A 25,419-nucleotide genomic window follows, 5' to 3' on the forward strand; every position below is an offset into this window, starting at 1 on the left:
TACTAAGATGTCTGACATAACTGTATGCAAACAATATCCTAAAGTGACACTCAAATCTTATACTTTTTTTCTATTTTTCCCCATCAGAAAATCCAGACAGCAGCACTCGAGTTAAATCCATAAGGCGTCTTTTACAGAAGCTTCCTAGGCCAAACCGTGACACAATGAAAATCCTCTTTGAACATCTAAAAAAGTAAGTTAAGCTAACAGTACTAAAGGAGTGGGATTTTTAAAGGGGCCTAAAGGAGCAAGGTGCCCAAATCCTACCCTAAATATCTAACACTATCAATGCAGAATACTCTTTTTGCAAAACTGAATATGATTATCAAATATGTACATATATTCTATCTCTACTCACAAAAAGATCTGTACAGCTAGACTTAAATACTCATTGTTTTTATACTAGCAAATGGAACAATAGTACTTCTCTTCACATGGGGTAAAATGCTTTGGATTACTGTACACTAGGTTATGTTGAATTATACAATATTGTTTTACCCAGAATAATTTAGTATATATATATATATATATGCAGTTGGTTTTGTAAGTTATGGGTTAGAAAATTCTCCTTCAGGTTTGTTTCTATTTTTGAGCTATGCACACTGTAAGGTATGTCATCAACAAGTTTCTATTCATATAAATGGCTCTTGTGCATGCATAAGTCATAAAAAAGACCTGCAGTTTACATCAAAAATTAGTTGTTCTACCTTACAGTGAAGTTCAGTGCAGTGGAGAATGCCTACACAAGTTCTTAGGAAAGATTTAAAGTGTCCATCTCCTCTGGAAAAGTTGATGAGATACTACAGATGTTCCATTCAGATACTATGGAGATGGACGTGGCTCACAAATCCAGATTTGTAAAAACAGCATTGTTGAGTTCCATGTTTATCATCTCTTGGCAATTTCCATATTCACTGTGCCCAGTTTACAAGAGAGAAATATGGCAGCCGTACAAAAGCAACCTGGAATCTACTGCAAGCTGGGTTTTCTTTCTTTCTTTTGTGGCATCAGTGGTAATGAAGTTTCTGAAGGCATTATTTAAAGTGGTCTGAAAAAAGTGAAAGGATCTATCATTTTCTACAGAAATGAGAGAGAAAGTACCTCTGCTTGTTCTCCAGCCCCTCATCAGTTCCACCACATCAATTCTGCCTCACCTCTGCCTCTCCTACAATTCCAAGGATGGTTCACACACACACACACACACATAGCAGGGTCCCTCCTGGGGAAGAAGCAGAGGAGCCATCCCAATATTCACAGGAGGAGAAGGTGTGGGGAGGAGGGAATAATAGGACTGGAAGGGACCTTGAGAAGTCATCTAGTCCAGTCCCCTGCTCTCATGGCAGGACTAAGTATCTAGACTATCCCTGACAGGTGTTTGTTTCTAACCTGCTCTTAAAAATTTCCAGTGATGGAGGTTCCACAACTTCCTCAGACAATTTATTCCAGTGCTTAACTACCCTGACAGGAAGGTTTTCCTAATGTCCAACCTAAACTACCCTTGCTGCAATTTAAGCCCATTGCTTCTTGTCCTATCCTCAGAGGTTAAGGAGAACAATTTTTTCCCTCCTCCTTGTAACAACCTTTTATGTTCTTGAAAACTGTTATCATATCCCCTCTCAGTCTTCTCCAGACTAAACAAACCAAATTTTTTCCAATCTTACCTCATAGGTCACATTTTCTAGATCTTTAATCATTTTTGTTGCTCTTCTCTGGACTTTCTCTAATTTGTCCACAGCTTTCCTGAAATGTGACCCCCCAGAACTGGACACAATACTCCAGCTGAGGCCTAATCAGCACAGAGTAGAGCGGAAGAATTACTTCTCATGTCTTGCTTACAACACTTCTGCTAACACATCGCAGAATGATGTTTGCTTTTTTTGAAACAGTGTTACACTGTTGACTGATATTTAGCTTGTGATCTACTATGACCCCCAAATCCCTTTCTGCAGTACTCCTTTCTAGGCAGTCATTTTCCATTTTGTATATGTGCAACTGATTGTTCCTTCCTCAGTGCATTTGTCCTTATTGAATTTCATCCTATTTACTTCAGACCATTTCTCCATTTTGTCCAGATCATTTTGAATTTTAATCCTATCCTCCAAAGCATTTGCAACCCCTCCCAGCTTGGTATTGTCTGCAAACTTTATAAGTGTACTCTCTATGCCATTATCTAAATAATTGATGAACATATTGAACAGACCCAAACCCCAAACTGGTCCCTGTGGGACCCCACTCAATATGACCTTCCAACTTGACTGTGAACTGAGGAATGGCGCCACCATCAGTTAGTAGGCTCTGGTCTGGTCCCCTTTCTCCCCCTGCCCTATCCCAAGAATGGCTTCAGCTCCTGAGTGGAGTGGGGAGAGTTCTGCCTACAGTGGCTCTGATTGGCTGTTTATACCCCTGGAAGAGAGGAATTGAGGGAAGCAGCCAATCAAAGGGGGCTTACTCTTAGGGAGGGCTGAAATGACACCCCCAGCTCTAGTTGTAGAAATTGTATTTGCTGGTTGTGTGACTCCTTTTGACCAGGCACACTTTAAGCACTGTTTGTAGGCCAAATAATGCCTTCAGTGATGCACCGAAGTTGCATTATTTTCAATGGGATTGGACAGGTGTATCAGGTTACAATGTAGTAAACAACAAAGGATAGAATCCAGCTCCTCTCTTAACTGTGCTGGAAATAAGAAATAAATAAATAAGCATTTATGGAAATAAGAAACTGAGAACAGATCAATGCAGCAAGAAGGTGCCATTTTACAAAGTCACTACTCAGAGTAGAACTGCTCTTAACATGAGGTGTATGTACGGCCTAAGTGGTTTGTATGGACTCATTCAGGCCCTTGGCACAGGGGTGAAGTTCACCCAGTATAAATAAAAGTGACCCCCACAAAACAGACCAAAGCCAGCTTTTAATGAATGGTACCTTTATACTTTTCTGCTGCACTCTATAGTTCACTACATAAAACATATGTAAATCATTGTATGGATGTATGGCTACCAAATAAATGCTGAATTGAGAAAAGAAATCCATTTAGTTGTGTGATGGCCCCATTTAATGAAGCATGGAAAGGTTTAAGCAAGTCCATAAAGAGATTAAAAAAAGTAAATTTAGCCTTGTGGAAAGACCATTGCCCCAGTCTCCCTGTAATGTACCCTGTGTGTATAAATTGACCTTTAGTGAATGGCCTAAAGGAAGGTTGTGTGACCTATTACTGTCAAACTGGGAATTGTAAGGGAAGGTGTCTGCTAAAAGAGAACCTTAGCTCAAGTGATGGAGGCCTACGTTTTTGTGCCTAAAGGACCAGGGTTCTATTCCTAGCAGCCCATGTGTGTGCTGTCAGAATAGGTCTATATATAAAGATATATTTTACCCTCCAGAAGTGGACCCACCAAGAAGAAACCACTGTTACCCAGGCTGTAAGGAAAAATCACATCAGATATGCACAAGGGCTATTTAAGACTGAAAGGGTGATCTTGTAGTTCATCCACTGGACTGAAACTCATGAGTCATGGGTTCAGTTGCTGGCTTGGCCGTGGACTTTCTGTGTGACCTTGGGTACATCACTTAATCTCTCTGTGCCTTGGTTCTTTATAAAATGGTGATGATACTTTCTTTATCTGTCTTGTCTATTTTGACTGTAATCTCTTCAGAGCAAGAACAGACTCTCACTGTGTGTATATAGAGCACCTTGGCACAGCTGGGCACTACTGAAATACAAATAATTAAATAATGATACTTAGTTGCATATGTCCTCAGTATATGTCCTCATACCTCCACAGGAGGAAGGAGGGCAGATTTGTTATCTAAATATACACATGTTCTTATCTAGCCGACTATGAATAGCTGCATTTCCAATTATCAGTGTGGCAAAGCCCAGTGAATCAGCTGGTATAATAGTGGAGTATACAAGCACACCAGCAGTGCAAGATAGGACAGAATGATAAATTGGACCATTTGGGACTATAAGCATTATGGAAGCAATATTCTTAATCTATATAAAGAAAGCCAGCACGTGGTGCTGACTTGTATAAGCACATCCTAATGGAAAGAAGGAACTATTTTATGAGTCTTGGCTCCATGATATGGAAGCTGGGGTAGAAGGTTATATTGGAAACAAATGGCATCCAAAATTGAAGGGGTGGCATAAAGGTCTATGCCGGGGTGGCCAACCTGAGCCTGAGAAGGAGCCAGAATTTACCAATGGACATTGCCAAAGAGCCACAGTAATACATCAGCAGTCCCCCACCAGCTCCCACACACTGGCAGCCCCGCCAGTCAGCACCTCCCCCTCCCTCCCCGCACCTCCCAAGCAGCTGTTTCGTGGCATGCAGGAGGCTCTGGAGGAGAGGAGGGAGGAGCAAGGGCACGGCAGGCTGAGGGGAGGGGGCGGGAAGGGTGGAGTGGGGGCAGGGCCTGTGGCAGAGCCAGGGGTTGAGCAGTGAGCACCTCCTGGCACATTGGAAAGCTGGCGCCCGTAGCTCCAGCCCCAGAGACGGTGCCTATACAAGGAGCCGCATATTAACTTCGGAAGAGCCGCATGTGGCTCCGGAGCCACAGGTTGGTCACCCTGGTCTATGCTGTCTTGTACCACATATTATCAATGGGCAAGAAAGGATCCACTCTGTGACCCAGGGAGGCCCAAAAGGTCAGGGACAATGAAAATACATACATTATTTAACAACAGGGTATTTTAATGTGGGAAATGCAGACATTTTGTATTTGTTTTGAACTAAAGCAGTTAAAATGAGAACTGGTGTACTTAGGTCCAACAACATGTGTAATTCTCTCTCCTTCAGACTGAGATTGTCTAGCAACATCTTACTAAAGTATAACTATAATACAAGCTACCAATCATTTCCTGTACAATGACCCATCTTGCTATCGCTGTTCAGAGCTATATGCAGAATCTAATCATGTCTAACTACATACATGATTTTGCTTTGGCTTCATCATCCAACGGGGAGGAAGTAGGTGGAGAAAGAGTGGCCACCCCATTGCTCTTGGTATCCCAGCCCAATGCAGCAACCTTAATTCTACTTTGCAGCAAAAGCCACAAAAATGATTACTTGTTTGACTTATTAGCATGCCGTAGGTGACATCCTTCCGTTATTGCCCCAGCTATGCTCACTGTACTCCTCCAATTAATTCCCATCTATACATATCTGGGTGCAGGCTGGGTCTTCAACTCACCATACTGAGAATGATGTGGAAATCTCCACACTGTGTTGGTGCAGCCAGCACATCTACTGAGCACACGTGCTTTTGTCCGTGTAGCTCAGCAGTCACATATCTCCCTTGTGCCCCATCTTCCATGCTGGAAGCTTGTTAACATTTCTAGGGGAGCTTTTGTTAAATAGCTATGATAGCTTGTAATCAAAGTCCATAGAGATTAAAGAAGGCGATTGTTTGCTGGGACTCTGAACAAATGTTTGTATGAAACCATCATTACAATGCTTCCCCTATACTCGGGGAACAATTCTGTTCTGATTTACACCTGTGCAACCCCACTGACATAAGCAGATTACATGGACATATATGAAAGCAGAATTGGGTACTCAGATGTTTTCAGTGGCTCTTCTGCAAGACTATAGTCAATGACCCAGCTGTCCTGGCTCTCACCTCGGGCAGCTCCTTTGCAATCAGTGGAGTTGCACAAGGTGAGTGATGGCAGGACTTTGCTCAGTTTACCCCAAATTGTTGCCATTTTTTGTTTGTTTGTTTGTTTAAGTAAACTGGTTTGATTTGAGTCAGGAATGCAATTTCAGGGGAAAAGCCTTTTCTCAACTTCATTGCTACAGAGAGGCCTTCACATTGTGGACCTAATGTGCTGGAGGTGCACATCCCCTGCACACCGTGAAGCTTAAGTCTATGGGGGATCTCCGCTGCTGCCACAGGAGGATAGGACAGGAGTAGCTGAAGAATCTACAACTACTCAGATCCTCCGATCTTTCCGCGTAGGGGCAAAGGGGGAAGCAAGACCCTAGAACACTTAGGCTGGAGTATCAGCTGTGGAATTCTTATGTAACGTACAGCTGGGGACTGGCAGAGGAGAGTTGGAGAATAACATTTGTCCCAGCAGCCAGCACAGTGGGTATGTCTACATCTGGAGCTAAATATATGATTCCCAGCTCACATAGACATACTTGAGCTAGTTCTCATCAAGCTAGTGCACTAAAAATAGTATATCTGTGGAAGCATAGGCAGCAGCAAGCAGTGGCATGGGCTAGCCACCCATGTACAAGCCTGCCCAAGCCCCATCGATGTGTACTCAGGGCAGCTAGTCCGTCTGCCACCCCCAATGCTACCAGGGCTACTGTACTGACGACAGCTAATACGTCTGTGCAAGCTGGGAATTGCATCCTTAGCTCCAAGTGTAGAGGTAGCCAGTGATGTACACTTTGCACTGGTGAGAGGATTTGGCCTTTATAAGGAAGACACCACTATCAATCTTGGTGAGAGAAAGGTTGTACAGCAGATTCTATCTATGGCTTTTCAGTTCTGGAGAAGTAGGTTCAGATCAGATGTGAAATGAGCTTGAGGAGAACGGTCTCTCTTTCTAGTCTTTAGAAGTGCATCCAGAATATTTGACACAATCAGTCATTGCTGTGCAAGAGAGGTCTAGTGCTGTAATAGCAGAACAGAACAGTGAGGTACTGACAGAACTGAACTGAACTGGAAAGTATGTGCAGTGTCTGCCCACACTAGCAGGCCCGTCTGTTTCACAGAACATCCATCAGATCTAAACTGCACCGAGTTCCCTCATGTACAGAACACACATTAAAGAAATCTCATGTTCTTTTAAAGGGAAACAGCTAACACTGCAAGTTAAATTGTATTATCACAATGTCATTTATTAAGTGCAGAGAGTAGCACCCACTAGGGCAAGTGTAGCTCTATTTTACAGCGCAAATGGGATACCAGGTTTTTAGGGCACTTGCTGTTTTAAGCATTTTGCAACAGAAGGGCAAAACCTTTAGTTTCCCATTGATTTTACATGAAATCTGTCCATATAACATGTATGGTAAAAACACACAGCTCAGGACTGGTTAGACAAATCACATGACATATGCCAGTTTAATGCCACATCAAGTGTTTTGCAAGAAATGGTCTTTAAAAAGTAGTTGAATCTTAGAGGCCACTGACATTTTCTATAAAATCAAACCACAAACTGTAGGCCAGTTACTAGTATCTTTAATACAGCAAAACTCCCACTGAAGTTAGTGGGAATTTTTCTCAGTAAAAAGTCCGCATAATATAACCCGTTCTGTGTTAGCATATTCTACTGATGCAGCATTGTGTGTGTCCCCACACTCCCTTCAAATCCTTGTTTCTTTTTTTGATTGAAAACGGGACTGTGACTGCTCAGCATTCTACCCGTTCTTCCTGTTTTTTCATCAGGAGATAAATTCACCTCTGTGCAGAAAGCCAGCTATGCCTAGGAACCACCAAAGTCTATGTAAACCCATAAATCCCATTTAGGTCCTATTTTGAGGGCTTAAACAGGCCATCAGTGATGCACTATCCCTCTGCATAAGGGTGAATTTCATCCTACATGAAGTAACCACCCTCTGTTTGTGAAATCACTATCTCCACAGCAACTAATTCACAAACTGAGATTTGTAATCTCAAGTGAGGAATAAACAGCACCTTCCATCCAGGACTCCCAAAGTGCTTTATGAACATTAACTAACTAACCCTTCTTGGAAGTAGCTATTATTATAAAAATGTTGCAGATAGAAAAGCTGAGGCACAGGGAATTTAAGTGACTTACCCAGGGTCAGAGAGTAAGTCAGTGGCAGAGCCAGCAAGCTCAAAGTCATTGCACAGAGTCTGCTGCATTAGCCACAAGATTCTTTTGCCTCTCTAATCTAATATGCACTAACATAAAACAGCTAAAAGTATCAAACAATATATTAGAGACAAACATCCTTAAATTTCATACTTTCCCCTCAAAAGCATTATTTACTATATTATTATATTATATTCTTTACTATATTAATAAGTATTTTTTGTAACAATTAAACACAAAGACAGTGACCTGGATGCCTTTTAGCAATCCCTCTCCCCACTTCTTTAAGTGGAAAGCATCGAACCCAGATGCCCTAGTATGGACCATATTCTTCCAGCAGCAGCATCTGGCTCCTTGGCAGGCACTTCAGGCAAGTTGTCTGGGGAGTTCTGCAGTTGCCTCTTGGTTTATCACGTGGATCAGGTACTGTGGCCTATCTGGCTGCCTTGTCCGTGTGGAAGCCAATTCCTTTTGATTCACCTTTGATTCTGCAAAATTAGTTCACTCTGTTTTTCCTACGCTTTAGGCCATTTATGTTTTAGCATGGTACATGCATTCACATGGTACATGCAATCCAGGCTTTTTCCTCCTTTCAGTCAGAAATGAAATTATCAGAACCCTGGCCCCCCATTAAAACCATTAGTTATTTAATAATAATGACTTGAATCAATTTCACAAAAAATAAGTCCCTTGTTAAGCAGGGGCGGTGTTGATCGAAAACAACAGCAAATACCCTGTAACCTAATATATTCTCTAACACAAGGCATGAAAGTATTACAGAGGTTTCTCTATTAGTTGATTTAAAAAAAAAATTGGCTCCCCGCTTCCTTGTGGCACCATGAAAAGCAGAGCATCCAGTGACTGAAAACAGACAAACAAACACAGCAGTATGGGTCAGCTTTATCGCATTCCAAAGAGCACCAGCTTCTGGAAACTACATTTAACAAAATAGATTTATTTTTACCTATTTTTTTTAAAAAAAGGAGCCACATGTATGAAGAGCTGAACAATAGCCCACGCAAGAGGCAGGAATGACAATGTGATGACAAGTCCAGCAGTAATACCCAGAATGCCAAGGATAAATCAGAAATTAAAGCTATTGTATGACAACTAGTAATACTTAGCATGGGACGTCTGCAAAATTTCCATATTTATTTTTATGGAGGAGAAAAGATGCAAGTTACACATGTGATTTTCATTTATTAAAGTATGTACTATACCAGAAGATCAGCATGTTTAGACAAGCTTAGATAGTAAATCTAGGCTCAGAAAAACTCTCTTCTACATAGCAGAACAAATCACAAATACAACTGTGAAACTTTCACAAAGAAACCCCAAATCAGGCAAAATTCATCAAGCTTAGATAGTCATTATGAAGCACTCCACGGTGCAGAGAAGTTCAGCAGATCTCAGAGAGATTGCAGGAGGCCTGAAGACAGAGGCGAATGAAGATTTAGGTCTTGATTCAGGAAAGCACATAAGCAAACAGCAATTAAGTGAAATCAACAGAATGTAAGCATGTGTTTAAATGCTTTCCTGAATCAGGGCCTTACTTAGGGTTGTGAGTCTCCCTCTTAGCCTTGCGCTAAAGGGCCAGAACCGCAACAATGGGAACAAGGACATTCTGAGTCCCACTGCTGCAAAATGGAGCAAGGGAAGCAATGCTGAGAATCTGAAGAGGACAAAAGAAGCATGATTGTGAATGGATGGTAATACACCTAGTGGCCAGGGACCTACCTTCTTACCCCAAAGGACTTTAATGGCAGTCAAGGATGCTTGGCACTTGTAGGTTTAGGATTTTAAGCCTCATATGAAATTTTCAATACAATGTTCTGGTACAAAAAGGCTAAATGTAAAGTATATCATGGAGGCACCTTTGTGCACACAACACATGTGCTTACTGTTTCATAGAAATATAGGGCTGGAAGGGACCTCAAAGATCAGCGAGTCCATCTTGCCCACACTGAAGCAGGACTAAGTATTTCTAGAGCACCCCTGAAAGATGTTTGTCTAAGCTGTTCTTAGTGATGGGGATTCCACAGCCAGCCTGGGTAACCAGTTCCAGAGTTTAACCATCCTTAAAGTTGAACATTTTCCCTTATATCTAACCTAAATTCCCCTTGCTGCAAATAAAGCTGCGTACTTCTTGTCCTGCCTTTGGTGGACACGGAGAACAATTGATCACCATCTTATCTATATAAAAGATTCAGAGAGGAATTCAAACAATGAAAATACTGAGTCTAGCTCAGTGCAGTTTTCCTTTAGGTTACTCAGAAAAGGAGTTGAATCCATTTTCTGTATAATTTATTAAATGACTTCTCCCTCCGCCAGTGTGTGGCCACTCTCAATACATAAACAATATACATCTCAGCAAGTGTGCACTAAGAGAGTAGACGGAAAAGAAAACAAAGTTGTTAGTCAAAAGAGCAACAAAACCAGGTTTCCTGGGTATCTTTACATTGCTATCATTTTAAATGCTAAAGTATGTATGTATATCATGGAGTCCCCTATAAATCACACATAGCAATTCTTAATGTGAATAAAACGTTCCTCAAAAATCACTCATTCTTCAGTAACATGTGAACTTGGCAAATTCTCAGTGTTTTAGGGAAAATATAACAGTGCAAGTCGTAGGGACTGTCCAGTTTGGCCGATGTACATAGCAGAGGGGCATTGCTGGCACGTGATGGCGTATATTACATTGGTGGACGTGCAGGTGAATGAACCAGTGATGGTGTAGCTGATCTGGTTACGTGTCTCTACGTAAAAGGATAAATGGACACAAATCAGATATTAGGAATAGCAATATACAAAAACCTGTAGGAGAACACTTCAATCTCGCTGGACACACAATAGCAGATTTAAAGGTAGCCATCCTGCAACAAAAAAACTTCAGGACCAGACTTCAAAGAGAAACTGCTGAGCTTCAGTTCATTTGCAAATTTGACACCCTCAGCTCAGGATTAAACAAAGACTGTGAATGGCTAGCCAACTACAAAAGCAGTTTCTCCTCCCTTGGTGTTCACAACCTCAACTGCTAGAAGAGGGCCTCATCCTCCCTGATTGAACTAACCTCGTTATCCCTAGCCTGATTCTTGCTTGCATATTTACACCTGCCTCTGGGAATTTCCACTACATGCATCCGACAAAGTGGGTATTCTCCCACGAAAGCTCATTCTCCAATACGTCTGTTAGTCTATAAGGTGCCACAGGACTCTTTGCCACTTTTACAAATATTAATTAAGTCTCACAACTGAAATTCTCCTTTAAGGTAGATGAGTTTTATTATCCTAATTTTACATATGAGGAAACTGACACATGAAAAGTTAGGTAAGTAACTTTCCGAAGCTCATGCAGTATGTCACAAGCTCTAGGTTCTGCTCCTCATTTACTGTGAAATAGTCAGGCCCTTGGTCCACCCACACAAGGGTCCTGCTTTCTGGGTTTCACAAGTTCTAGTGAACTTTACTGGTGGGTTTAATTTATGTGGTTTTGCAATCCCTGAGTTTTGCTTTGAGTTTAGAGTTCTTTTAAACCCAAATATCTGAGGGTGCTCAGGATACTGGAGAAGGGTCTTTGTATCTTAAAAGATTGGGCTCCAACATGTTGGAGTGCAGAACCAAGTCACCAAGGGGTTAATTTCAGTGTTTTTCATTCTGAAAATCTTCATTGGAACTTTTTTTATTAAAAAAAAAAAGACAAATGCCAAAATATCAGTGTTCTGTACAAAATAATTTAACACAATGAGATTTATTCTACTGTCAATTGAAAGAATTTATGCAAGTAACTCATTAATGTTAGTGAGTGTTTGGCAAGTAGACCCCAGCATTTTGATGGGGAAAATAGACCCTGATATTCCTTTTAGATTGATAGATAGAGATATATAAAATACATGCTTGTCAGTGACAAATATATGAACTCAAAAACAAATTCTGATCAGCCAGGCCAATGGATATACCCCACTTATAAGACTGCAGAAATCATATTAGATCAGATCATTTTTCACACATTGCAAAACATGCAACAACTGTTTCAATCATCATACTAAGAGAAATCAATATATTTTTGCTTTCAGAGAGTGGCATTTCACATTTCAGCATCTCCAAATTATCAGCAACATACATCTCTTTTTGTGGTCTACTGCAGTATTTGTACTTCTAACAGGATATTGGCCATTTTCTTGTGAAGATCTACAAATCCTCGTAAACAAATACCAGTTTGAAAAAATTAAGAGCAAATCTGTGGACTGGAATGCACCCTATTTATAATAGGAACAAAAAGCTGGCAATGAAATATAAACCTAAATCACAGCAGAATGACCTACTTTAAGGCTTTTGCCAAAGAGACAGTGTTTTTAGACAGCTCCTCTGAAGTAGCGTCTTTATGTCTATGCCATCTGCAGATTTATTATTGTGCCTGAAAAAACGAAAAGACCTACAGTATTCCTGAATGAAACTAAGCTTTGTCTATAGGAAAAACTCCAGTATTGTGGGCACCACACCCACACCTACTGATGTGGTCCAAGTTTTTTTTCCTTTAGAGCACCTAATTAAGAAACCCTGACTCATTTACATGGATACGTTTGATCTAAATTACACTCCAAACCGCACCAAATTAGGAGCATCTGTGAATGTGAAATGTTTGTTCCCTGTGACTGGTAAAACAGGGCCAGCTCTGGACAGCACATGTTCAAGTGATGAAAAATATTTCAGATGTAACACACTTCTCAGACCCACTTTTCCACTAATAATTCATAGTGAGTTAACCCAGTATCTCTGCTTCCAAAATCATTTCAGACAGTGAAAAATGTCATCTTTTTTTTTTAAGTGAGAAAAGAGGTAGACGACCACCTACTTTGTTTGTTGTCACTGATAAAAGATCTTAGTACACCCACTGGCAGAGATGCAAATCTGCTTGTCACATGCTTAGTATCTCTTTGCAAGGCATTCAGAAATCCTGAACTGCGGCAGAAAGGGAAATATTTTATGGATGACTGGCTATTGACCACAGCAAAGGCCTTTTAACTTGAAATATCTTCTCATATTTGTTAACCAAAGTTTAGTGCTGTCTAAAGGATCTGGATGAGGACCTGGATGTCAGCTTGGTGAAATTTCACCATGCACACTGGGTAAACATTTAGAATTAATGTCAACTGGCCAGATTCTTGCATGTGGGTGCAGCCACTTTCTGCTGCATTATTGCAGCACAATAATCCCACAATTGGAGAGTCTGTCCCCAGAAGGATCACACCAATGCAAAGGGGGAATCCTCCAGTAACAAAAAAGCTTTTACTCCACTCTCCTGGTCACCGCTGCTGGCATAACAGAGAAAAAGGAGCATAGCTGTAGCAAAGGAGACTTTGGCATGACTGTTCTGGCCCCTTAGAGCAGTTAGTAACTGAGAAACTCAACCAGCCCTTATCTTTCTCTAAATTAAGCCAGGGAACCAGCCCTACACATGGTGGCCTAGGATCAGGGACAGGCAAACATGGCTTTAAGGCATCTTTGCAACTCCCAATTCCTGCTGTGTGCAGTTTGGCCAAACCTCAGGATGAGGTCCAGGGTGTTTTGACCTGCAGGGTTTGAAAGAAGGCATCCTTGCATTACAGTCAGCATTGTATTTTTACTTCTTTCTTGCTCTATAAACACTGCAAGTCACATAATATCAGTGAAAATGTGTTTATGAGAAGTATAATAGTGTGCTATGGTTACATTTGAACTTAAATCCACATTCAGATAGCTAAGGATCCTCTTGCTTTCTAGTATGTTATATATGATGAAGGTTTATGTTCAAGACTTTAAGTAAAAAGGGGAGAAACTATATAAATAACACTTCTTTTCTCTGAAGAGATTTTAATACATTTGTCTGATCTACTGTTTTTGCAGTAGCTAGAATATAATTTGAATATATTAATATTTTCAGCAACTGTGCTCAGGGAGCACAGTTAATAACTTATGCATGGATACATAGATATACTTCAGACAGAGGTAATGTTTTTAGCCCTTATGTTGGTAATACTTAGAAACACACAATGAAAGAGCCTGTTCTTTCCTCCTCTTTGTTGTGGGCATGCATTGTGATGGTATGGAGCCAGTGTTCTTGCTGTTGTCTACACAGCCTGGATTCAATAAGCAGTTATATATGCATATTATGACAATGTGGTCAAGGAAACCAGATTTTTTACCATACCTTCATGTGCCTGTATAGCATAAAATCTGGTGCTTATTTTTCTTCTCCTCGTTCAATATGTTAACATATTTATAATTTGATACAGGTTATGTTCATTTTATAATTAAAATTATAAGAGTTAGATGAAAACCCAGCAAGATGTTACTAAATGGAAAATATGTATCTTTTCATACATTACCCATTATGATGCAATGTAAAGTCATAAACCTGTGGAATGGCTAACCCACAGCTGAGTGTATGATAGATGTATCCTCTCCTGTGTCACAAGTCCCAACAAGTTGCCTCTGTCTCAGAAGCTGGGATTTTTCCTTTACAGTTCTCACACCCAGCAACTAGAAGGCACTGCTGCTGTTTTGTGAGACGCTACCTGTCTCCTCCCTGGCACTTCTCCTGTCAGTTGCTCCATTCCCAGCTCTGAACCCATCCCTACAGGACAGCTGTGGAGAAGGAGAGCAGCGTGGAGTGAAGTACTCATCGGGATGTCTGCCCCACTCTGCTACTGCTAGAAACAGCCTCTGTCAGAGTAAAGGGAAAAGGAGGCTCCAGGGGAATAGAGAAAACCAAAAGTTTGGGAGGGAATGAGCGAGAGAAGCTCTGCCTTGTATAGATGCTGCAGGCAGATGTGGGAAGGGTCCTGCTGTTTCAGATAATCGTCTCACCGTTAGCATGCTTATTCAGCCTGATTTTTAGACTCAGAACTTAGATGCTCTCGCCTTGCCCCTTCCCTACCATGGCATGTTGCTACACTGAGGGCTGTAAGACGGGTGGCATATTCTGGAACCTCTATGCCATCTGCAAACCCCTTTATGCTGGATATTCCTGAGCTGCTGGTTTCATCAGCTATCTGTCCCTGGACACCTCTGGAGAGCCATAAAGGGGCTAAAGCAGAATGCAGAATCTGAGCCCCTGTCTCCAGACAGGCTTATGCTCCACATTATATTTACCATACATAATACTATATGCTAGCTAGTTTTACATTTTAGATATATTCTGGGTAATGTTGCACTGTCACATAACTATGATCCGTACACGCTCCTCATGACTGAATGGATCATTCTTTTCTGTACGCTGGACTCAGGTTACACTTGAATTAATATCTACTGTCCCTAAAAAATTTACAGTTATATCGAGCAGCTGGAAATAGTGCAGGGGCGTCCTGTACAAAACACATGCAGTTTGTATTTATCTGGCGTCCAGCAGTCACAGCCAAACTTAATCCTCCTCATTAATAAAATTCCTATCCATAGTTCAGAAAAATTCCAGAGAGCAGGTAAGTAGAGATCTGCAAGTCCAACCAGAGGGTCCTGAAAGACAAATATGGTGACTATAAGGTTCTAGAGTTGTCTTTTGGCTGAATTCATCTTTCCTCCAGGTCTGAGCTCAGTGCAAGGACCAACAGGGTGAGTGCACAGAAAGCTCACCATTTACAAGGAATTTAGGACCAGATTTTTGAAGATATTTAGGTGTTGCTGCCCTTGGCATTGCAATGCCTAAGAGCCTAAATCTCATTTTTAAAGGAATTTAGGCACTTAGGAGCCAAAATCCCATGAGCTGTCGATGGGATTTTTTGCTCCTACGTGCCTAAATTCCTTTTGAAAATGAGATTTAGGCTCTTAAATCAGTTAAGCACTGCACCACTGAATGTAGAAACACTTAAATACCTTAACAAATCTGGGCCTTAGAGACTATGAGAATGAACCATTAACCACTTTGGTACTGCCTAACTACACAGTGGGCAAAACACACCTGGAGTAGGTTTCAGAGTGGTAGCCATGTTAGTCTGTATCCGCAAAAAGAATGAGGAGTCCTTGTGGCACCTTAGAGACTCACACATTTATTTGGAGTAGTATCCTGGATATCTGGAGAGTCCCCTTTCCACTGCAGACATTCCATTGGCAGAGTGCTTACAAGCTGCATCTGAGTACTCATTTAAAGAGTTAATACAAAAGACACAGCAACTCAGATATGGTGCACTTCAAGCCCCCTCCCCTGCTAATCTAAGGAAATTTACTTCAAAGCTGGCAGTGATCTAAGGAGTTTTTTCAAGTGTATCTGAAGGAGAGGTTACACAGAAACCTGCAGCCTTCTAGGCAGCCATTTGATCCTGTCCACACTGGAGGCTAATTCATCCCTGTGCCTCAACTCAGTGCCGTGTAGGAATTAACATGGAAGCACCTCACTTTTGCACATCTCCTAATCCAGGGGCTTGCTGGGGAGTAGTTCAGCCCCCATCACACTTTGGACAGTTCTGTCTCCTAATTTTGCACCCTGGCTGCAACAGTCCCTTTGGCCATTCTGGCCAGCATGTGCAATGCCCTGGTCACACCCTCTTCTTGCTTCAGCAGGCCCGTTATGTCCCCCTTATCCAGGAGCTCCTGTAGCCTCTGGCATAGAGTTGGCAAAGTTGGCTGTACACTGTCTGGAGCTTTCCCTATGCCAGTAAAACTCACCGGGGAGCTGCAGTCCACTGGCAGATCAGCCAGGCACTGTAGCTTTGGATTATCACAATTAGAAACAAATGTAAAGCAAAAATAAGCCTTATTTCTTGATCACCTTCAGTTCTAGACATTTGCACAATTACAAACTTGTGGCCTAAACTAGTATTTAAGGGGGCTGAGGCAGAAAGCCAGAAATTGTGAGTTTAGCATGACAGAAAATGAACAGTGGACATTTGTAGAGCATCTAGGCAATTAGGATGGGTTCAGCCACGACCACATGACCCACTGTAACGCTCCTGCAGACAGATGGATAGTTGAACACACAAGAGGGCCAATGAGCTACCCAACCCCTATTTAAAACTGGGAAGACATGGAAACCTACAAACTTGCAGTTCATGCAAATGGTGCATTCCACAGTTACCCATTCCAGACATTTCCTGCATTTAGTGCAGTGGGCTACATATGTACATAAAGAATAAATATCAAGCTAAGGTGAATGGACAAGACAAAGTGTGAGTGGAAAAGACAATGCTGACATTATAAATACATTGTTCATGAGGATGTGAAATGTAAATAAATTTAAATAAATCAAAAACTCTCAGTGGCATATATTCACTAGTGCATTTAAGAAAGACCCTCATTCCATTCATATTTGATATCAGTGCTGAAGCAACTGTGATGCTGGGAGGCCTGTTAAAGCATCTTTCAAATGTGATACAAATTCGTGGATGTATGTTACACTAGTATCTTATAGAGGGTTCACATACCATACTCAATCATTGCTCTTAGGCAGACCAATGTGTATAGACCTTAATCCTAACAACAAGAGAGGGAGCCTGTAGGACAATACACTTAGGTTTTTCAGATGTTGGAATCACTTAAAATGGCATACCATATAGAGAACATATATATCGAGCAGTTCACAGAACAGGAAATGCAGTTGTGCTATGACCCTTATGAAGCCATTCGCTGCCAACATTTCTTGATCGCAACTCCAAAGAACATCCCATGCCATATAAAACAGAAACTTTTGTTCATGATACTGGATAAAAATTATGATTTATTGGCAGGATAAAGCTAAGTTTGTCCTCAGAGCTTTCAAGGTTCATTGGAACAGATACATTTTCAAACAGGTTGCCTAAAGTTGAGCTTCCCAATTTGAAAATTTCAGCCAAATGACTACATTAAGTCAGAAACTGGACATTTTGGAAACATATTCTGGGTCCACATCTTTGCTCCCAATAGATTATTGCAGCTTCAACACAAAAGGACGGTGACTGCACACTGCAACAGGCTATGGAATGGATAGCAATGGAAGTTTTGTAATTGTCTTCAATTATCAGAGGGGTAGCCGTGTTAGTCTGTATCCACAAAAACAACGAGGAGTCCGGTGGCACCTTAAAGACTAACCAATTTATTTGGGCATAAGCTTTTGTGGGTAAAAATACCACTTCTGAAGAAGTTGTAATTGACTTCAATAGCACTTTCACCCATGGGCTAGAGAGGTGATATGTACAGGGCACCGCAAGGCGTACGGTGATGTGAAAAGCAAAGGTAAATACTAACCCAATGGTTCTTTGGGATATTTTCTGAGGGCTGTTACCTGGCCAGGAATTTCTTTGATGAGACGACACAGCCCTGCTGGGGAAACTACTATATAAAGCTGTGATCGTGCAATGAGCACAGGATCTACAGTAGCAATTAAATCTGTGTGAAGGGGGCACACTACCATTTCTAGTGTTTCCACATCTGGTATCCTGGGAGAAAATATGACTTTCTGAAGTGTAGCAGGGGATCATTTGTTGCTGGCAACTTGAGAAAAATACTGGTATCTGAACAGCAATGCTCATGCCCATTGCCATTTCAGCTGAACTGCAAAAGGGAAAAAATTGGCTGTATGAGTATTTGTATCAGACGGTATCATATCCCCCTCTCTATGGATGCCAAATCCATCTCCTGCCCCAGAGTTTGCAGTTGTTGGGAGAAGACTACAGCAGCTGAGAGGGTTTGTGATAGCCCTGTCTGGCTGAAGCTCTAAGCCTGCTCAGAAGGATGAGGATTCTATTATTGTACACAATGCCAGGGGTTATATCCGCTTTTTATTTTTCTCACCAGCATATTTAAAATAAACCATTCCAGTTATGTGCAATTGTGTACAACCTTACTAGTTCATTTGCAGGACCTCGTGCATGCTTTTCATGTTCTGTTTGGAATGTGTTGTCCAAAGGTGGCCATATGTGATGACTAGGAAAATGGACTAGGAGTCAGGAGATCTGGTATTTAGTTTCTGCATGGAATCATTGTGTGATTATGGAAATGTCACTTTGTATCTCAGACACTCAGTTTCCCCATTGGTAAAATGAAGATAATAATGCTAGCCCACCTTTGAGATCTATGGATGGACTGTTCTATATAAGTGCTGTATATTATTATTAGAGACAAAGTCCACAGTATAATGAAGAAATGTGTGCATTTTTTCTTGCTGACTTAATTTCTCCCCTCACTTTAAAAATCTTCCATTGATTGTAATTAAGCTTAAGGTAAAAGCTAAGCTCACAAATCTAGCAAATTTGAGACCTTTTTTAAGCAAATTTGCTTGCTTGTCAAGCTTTCTCAAGCTTTCCCAGCTGTGTTTAAAAGCGTATTTCTAGGACAGACACATGCTGCAATAGTTCTGTTTCTGTAGGAAGCATCTAGTGTGACTAGTGTGTGACATGTGAGTTCAAACTCTACCTTGCTTGAATCATGCTAGTACACAGCATTCTTCACAAAACAGCCACAGTCCTTTTCTCGTCAATGATAGCCAGAAGCAGTTACAAGGGTGAAGGATATCTATCATGAAAAGTCCAGTGTCAATGTGTTCCCCCAATTTATTTACTGACCTTCAACACAACAGCCATACTCCTGACCCTCATGAGATGGAGCCTAAGGGGAAATGGCACTGAGCACCAATTCCATATCCTGTTGTTCTGTGGTCTAAATTAAGTGCTAATTAATTACCACTGGCATCTTTGGCATTGCTTGTCACATTGGATTTAGGATATCCTTTCACTGTTTAAACAAATAGCCCTATATCTCCAGCTAAAATCCCAAGTGTTAAATATTTCCATTTCTTACGAATCTGTATTTAAAAATTTGACAAATGTGTCTATGGCCATTGCAGGTAGAATTCAAATAAAAGAAACAGGAATTGCGATTGTCAATTTTGATTAATAGTCCTTCATTAATAAGCATCCTGTTATTCAGTTTCCACCTGCAGTTGCTGATGTTGCCTGGAATCAATTAACTCATATAATTTGATTTATTTTACAAAGACATTTTTGGATGTGCTGTGCTGATGATAAAGGTTCTATTTTTGCAGTTCTTGATTCAAGTGAGATTGTTACCGAACTGTTTTTTATTTTTTCATGTTTCAAGGAAACATGGCTTAAGCCATTCTTGAATGACAAAAATTAAACTAATTTAGAAACTTAAAGCTATATTCATATAAAAGTATCTGCTGCCTTCTGGGACATGCAGACCCCCAAAGCTTATAGATCCTGGCACCAGGACAGGTTCAGCTATTTACTAGGCTGGTCTGGTGTACGAGTCAATAATAAAAATGGTTTTGGTAATTAAATATTCATGGTTAATAGGCCCAATGGCCTGTGATGGGATATTAGATGGGGTGGGATCTGAGTTACCCAGGAAAGAATTTTCTGTAGTATCTGGCTGGTGAATCTTGCCCATATGCTCAGGGTTTAGCTGATCACCATATTTGGGGTCGGGAAGGAATTTTCCTCCAGGGCAGATTGGAAGAGGCCCTGGAGGTTTTTCACCTTCCTCTGTAGCATGGGGCACGGGTCACTTGCTGGAGGATTCTCTGCTCCTTGAAGTCTTTAAACCACGATTTGAGGACTTCAATAGCTCAGACATAGGTGAGAGGTTTTTCGCAGGAGTGGGTGGGTGAAATTCTGTGGCCTGCGTTGTGCAGGAGGTCAAACTAGATGATCATATGGTCCCTTCTGACCTTAGTATCTATGAATCTATAAACAAAACAATAGCTTCCAGAAGCAAAAGTTACAAAGCCAGTCAAGGATGTTGTGAGTAGAGCTATACATATATTTGAGTCTGATTCTCTTCTCTTCTGTATAGGTTCTTATACCACCTTCATCACTGTACTATCCAAGAACTACACCCACAAAGGGACTTAGACACCTAACTGCCACATTAGGTCCCTCACACCGTCATTTAGGTGCCACTGAGATCCTCAAAACCCTGATCAACTGCCACCTAAACCTGGAGGTGCCTAAATTTCTGGCAGCGGGCATGAACAAAGCTGCCCAAGTCCTGATGGTGCTGTTCATCTCAGCGCCTAAAGCTCCAGCAGGATTCTCAAACTGGGGTTCCCTCACTTGTGGGGGCCTGATCCAGTAGGCATCCTCAGAATATATACCTAGTGTGCATAAAAGGTTGTTCTCACTGTAACCAATATCCCAGTGGTTAGTGTGGTCAGCTGGGATGTAGGAGACCTAGGTTTAAATCTCTGTTCTGCCTGATTTGGAGCAGGGACCAGAACCTCGGTCTAAACACTAGACTATGGAGTAATTCTCACTCTGGTCCAATACATATTTTAGAGACTCACCCCAAAATATCCAACAGTTTGCTGAGTAGAGCATTCACATGGGAGACCTGTATTCAAGTCAGGCAGAATACGGATCCAAACCTAGGTCTCCACCACCAACTGTAAACACATAAAGCCAGGCTCAACACTTAGGATCCCAAGCAGAGAGAAGTACCTCCAATATGCCTGTGTTAGGTGCTTAGTTCCCTTTGGGGGCAGGACTTAGGTCCACCTCTCGACTTCAGCATTTCCTACTAGCTAGCCTAGGCAGTTCCTTGCTCAGTTTCCTGGCTTCTGTGAATCCCATTCTTAGACACTTAATGCTCCTCATGATTGTACTGGGAGCCTAGGCTCTAAACTCAGGGTTGTGGATTCCACGAGATGGGAGGGTGCCTAAAAGTTAGGTATTGCAATGCCTTAATTCTTTTTGTGGATCTAGCCCCAAGTTTCTTCAAGGAATGTATTACACAATGTGTCTAACATCTGTACACATGGTTTGTTCTCTCTCTCATCCTCTCCCCTATGTGCAGTGTTTTATTTACTAGGGTTTTGGTTTGGGGTTTCTAAAGGTACACTCTGCTAGTTGTTTATGTTAGAGAAGGCAGGTCAAAGATATGCACCTTGCACTTGGAGCAGTAGGTGGTGAGGTTTGTGAGGGTCCTTAATTTGCAGGGGGAGTTTGTTCCACAGTCTTGGACCACCTCCTCAGAAAGCTCTGCCTCCTGCACAGACTAGCTTTACGCTAATGGTAGAATGTTCCTTTGTGCTAAGGTGATTAGCCCAAATGTGTTAGTTGTATCCCCTTCAAATATTAATCAGAACCGCTCTGTGCTCAGTCACAAATAATGAATTAAATACTGTACAAGCCAAATATAATAGAAGATGTGGACGTTTATCACAGGCTAAAAATTGCAAGAGGCCCTAACTTAGTATGACTTCCAAGCCAAATCCTCTTGAGTGGGTCATTTCAAACTTAGCTGCCTAGGGAATTCTTCCTTTGAAAAACGTAAGCACCGAATGAGTTTAGGTGCCTAGAGGGTTTGGCAGGAGTTTTGTGGATCACAATAGGGAATTAGGTGTCTAAATCTGAGTTTAGTCTCCTAAGTAGCTTTGTGGATTCCACCCTTAGTCTCTCTGGGTACGTTTACACTACAATGAAACACCCATGGCTGGCCTATGCTGGCTGACTCAGGCTCATAGGACTCAGGCTAAGGGGCTGTTTAATTGTGGTATAAACGTTTGGGCTCAGCTGGAGCCCTGGTTCTGGTACGCGGTGAGGGGGGAGAGTGAAATTTCGAAATACCTTCCTCTTAAACTCAGGGTAAAGCCAAATAGCCAGAATGAATGTCTTTCTCCAGCTTGCCTCCAGCTTGATCTTTGAGCCAAGTAAGAATCTATTCTCAGATATAATTTAGCCATTGTTTTGGGGAATACCCATTCCCCTTAGTGTCATTATCAGCTGCCCAGTTACCATATATGGTAGTTGAATGAGCAGAGCTGAAGGCTATTCTGGAGAAGAAGGCAGCACCAAATTCCATATCTTGTGTCCCAGAGCCTCTGAGGAGAAGGGATTTCCCCCAAAGAGTTGTGATTAGCATCTGCAGCTGCAGAGGGCAGGAATCTATGAAGTTTTGTAGGCCAGGGAGCCACTAAGGCTATTTGCAGCTAAAGCAAACCCTTAAGTATGTCTGAACTATTTCTGACCTCTGTTAGATAGCATATCATACGCTATGACTTGGTTTCTCCATTACTGATCTTACATAGTTATTATTTTGACTTCAACATTTTGGAGCAAATAGGAATTTTAAGCACATTAGTATTTCAGGCTGGTGAAAAAAAAGCAGTTTTGTAACTATATTAATCATTTTAGGTATTTCCTATAATCTTTGAATTATACATTCAAGCCACCTAGTACATTTTGAAAAGGGCATACGTTGTAATATAATATTTTGGCACTCCACTATAAAGTATAAATCTGAGATACTATGTACATATGCACAGAGAAATCCCCCAGAACATGGTATATGAAGTTAACAAACAGCAATCTAGAGATTCCCTTGATAGTGTTTGCATTTACTTAGCTTCATCAGCTAGTGAATAGCACTGCACTGCAACTGAGCAAATCATCCATAAAGTACATAAATAATTAGGGTTTGTTTGTAGTCATAAAATATTGAGACTCCCAATTTATTACTATATTTTAAATTTATCTCCATTGTACTGCAATGAGCTAACAGTTTAAACAAATTGGACTTATGGTATTGGTATCAAGAGCTCAATTATATTGATTACATTGGTAAATTCTCTTAAAATGGGTTAAGTGGTGCATCGGCCTCATACTAGTTGTCTGCACAGAATGAATTTCACCATCTGGGGTGAGTTGGGTCACCCTATAACTGGACATAGTCCCCTGAGAATACAGATTATCTCTGCATGATTACTGTTGCCAATGTCTTAAAATGACTCCCAAAATCAAACTCCATACCTTGGTCATCCTTGTAATACCAAATAACACAACAATAGTCATGAAAAGTGGCTAACATCGCTGAGCGGAAGTAAGTTTGCAATAGAAAATAACTTTACTATAATATGCTGTATATCAGAAAAGTATGTACCAGAGGCTTTGAATAAAAAGCAAATGTAGTCACAGGAAACCTGTTAGGCTATCTGTGTATCATTTGGTATATGTACTTCCTTCCTAATAGTTCACTACTAGGCTGCAAAAGCCCTGTCAAAATGTGCTTATACATACAGACATTATCACTTTAGAGGACGGCACTTTTATTATCAGGTTATTTTCCAGTACATTTGGCACAGTTAAGGTAAGCATATTAACTTTATTTCCGAATAAAGAAAACAAAGTTGTACTGAATGCCTCAGCCATTGTCAGTGAGTTAAGAACTGACAGGAGGTCTAAGTAATCAACCCTGACTGGTGCACAGTTTTCCCCTGGGACATCTGTTCGGATCCTACAATGCGTCTCACTGGCATGGATGTAGAATTACTTTCAATAAAGATTTTATTTCAAGCTTGGATGATTTCTCCCCAAATATCTTGTCACTAAGGCAAAGTATATAATGCAATACCTGTTGTTGTGTGTGTGTGTGTGTGTTTTTAACTTCTGCAAGTCAGCTTTTGCAGCAGGGAAGGAAAGTGTAAAATGCTCAGCTAGGATCATTGCATCATAAAAATCAAAATTTAATATGTCAACACTGATTAAAAGAAATGCAATATGAACAATCAGGAAACTACTGTGTAAAGCCAACCCAAAAGCCTGCAACTGTAAAGCAAAGAGATCTGTTAACTAATGATATCCCTAATGCCAGTACACTCAGTATAGCAAGCAATTGAACCATTCCCATAACACAGGAGTGGGCAAACTCTTTGGCCCGAGGGCCGCATCTGGGAATAGAAATTGCAGGCCATGAATGCTCACAAAATTGGGGTTGGGGGTTCGGAAGGGGGTGAGGGCTCTGGTTGGGGGTGCAGGCTCTGGGGTGGAGCCAGAAATGAGGAGTTCAGCATGCAGGGAAGGGGAAGTAGGGTGTCGGGGGGGGGAGTGAGGTTAGGGCTCTGGCTAGGGGTGCGAGCTCTGGGGTGGGGCTGAGGATGAAGGGTTTGGGGTGCAGGAGGGTGCTCTGGGCTGGGATCAAGAGGTTCAGAGGGTGGGAGGGGGATCAGGGCTGGGGCAGGGGGTTGGGGCACGTGGGGAGGCTCAGGGGTGCAGGCTCCAGGTGGCAATTACCTCAAATGGCTCCCAGAAGCAGTGGCATGGCCCTTCTTTGGCTCCTATACAGAGGCGCAGCCAGGCAGCTCTGCGCGCTGTCCTGTCCACAGGCGCTGCCCCTGGAGCTCTCATTGGCCATGGTTCCCATTGGGGAGGGGGCAGCATGCAGAGGAGAGACCCCTGGCTGCCCCTATACGTAAGCGCCGGAAGGGGCCATGCTGCTGCTTCCAGGAGCTGCATGGAGCGGACCCCGACCCTACTCCTGGCTGGAGCGCCAGAGCGGGGCAAGCCCCAGATCGCACTCCCCAGCAGGAGCTCGAGGACCAGATTAAAATGGCTGGTGGGCCGGATGCGGCCCACGGGCCATAGTTTGCCCACTACTGCCATAACAGTTTACTTCTGAAGTTAAGACGCTCCATTTCCATGTGCCTGACTACGTATAGGAAACAGATATTAGCTAATTTTGGGATACTTACTGGTAAAGTGAATCAATGGAATATGCAGATTTTTACCCACTACATGAGGTTATAGGAATTTACATATTGGCTCAGACCAATAGTCCATCTAGTCCAGTGACCTGTATTTGACAGTAGCCAGTACCAGACGTCAGAAAAGATGCAAGCCACTTCAATGGACAAGCAAAGAATAATGTATCCATAGAGGAAGTTTCTT

The 25,419-nt window shown here is 41.7% G+C and overlaps 1 protein-coding gene across 5 annotated transcripts in view; it reads left to right on the forward strand.

Moving 5' to 3' along the window:
• ARHGAP15 (Rho GTPase activating protein 15) overlaps nt 1-25,419 on the forward strand; it is a 456,797-nt gene that overhangs the window by 422,350 nt on the left and 9,028 nt on the right. For all 5 annotated transcript variants that reach the window (XM_073305398.1, XM_073305401.1, XM_073305399.1 and 2 more), the window contains one exon: nt 88-193. In XM_073305398.1, coding sequence (XP_073161499.1) covers nt 88-193 — 106 coding nt within the window. The remainder of the gene's footprint in view (nt 1-87; nt 194-25,419) is intronic.

The sequence above is a fragment of the Lepidochelys kempii genome, chromosome 11, assembly GCF_965140265.1.
Source record: "Lepidochelys kempii isolate rLepKem1 chromosome 11, rLepKem1.hap2, whole genome shotgun sequence".
Lineage (NCBI taxonomy): Eukaryota > Metazoa > Chordata > Testudines > Cheloniidae > Lepidochelys > Lepidochelys kempii.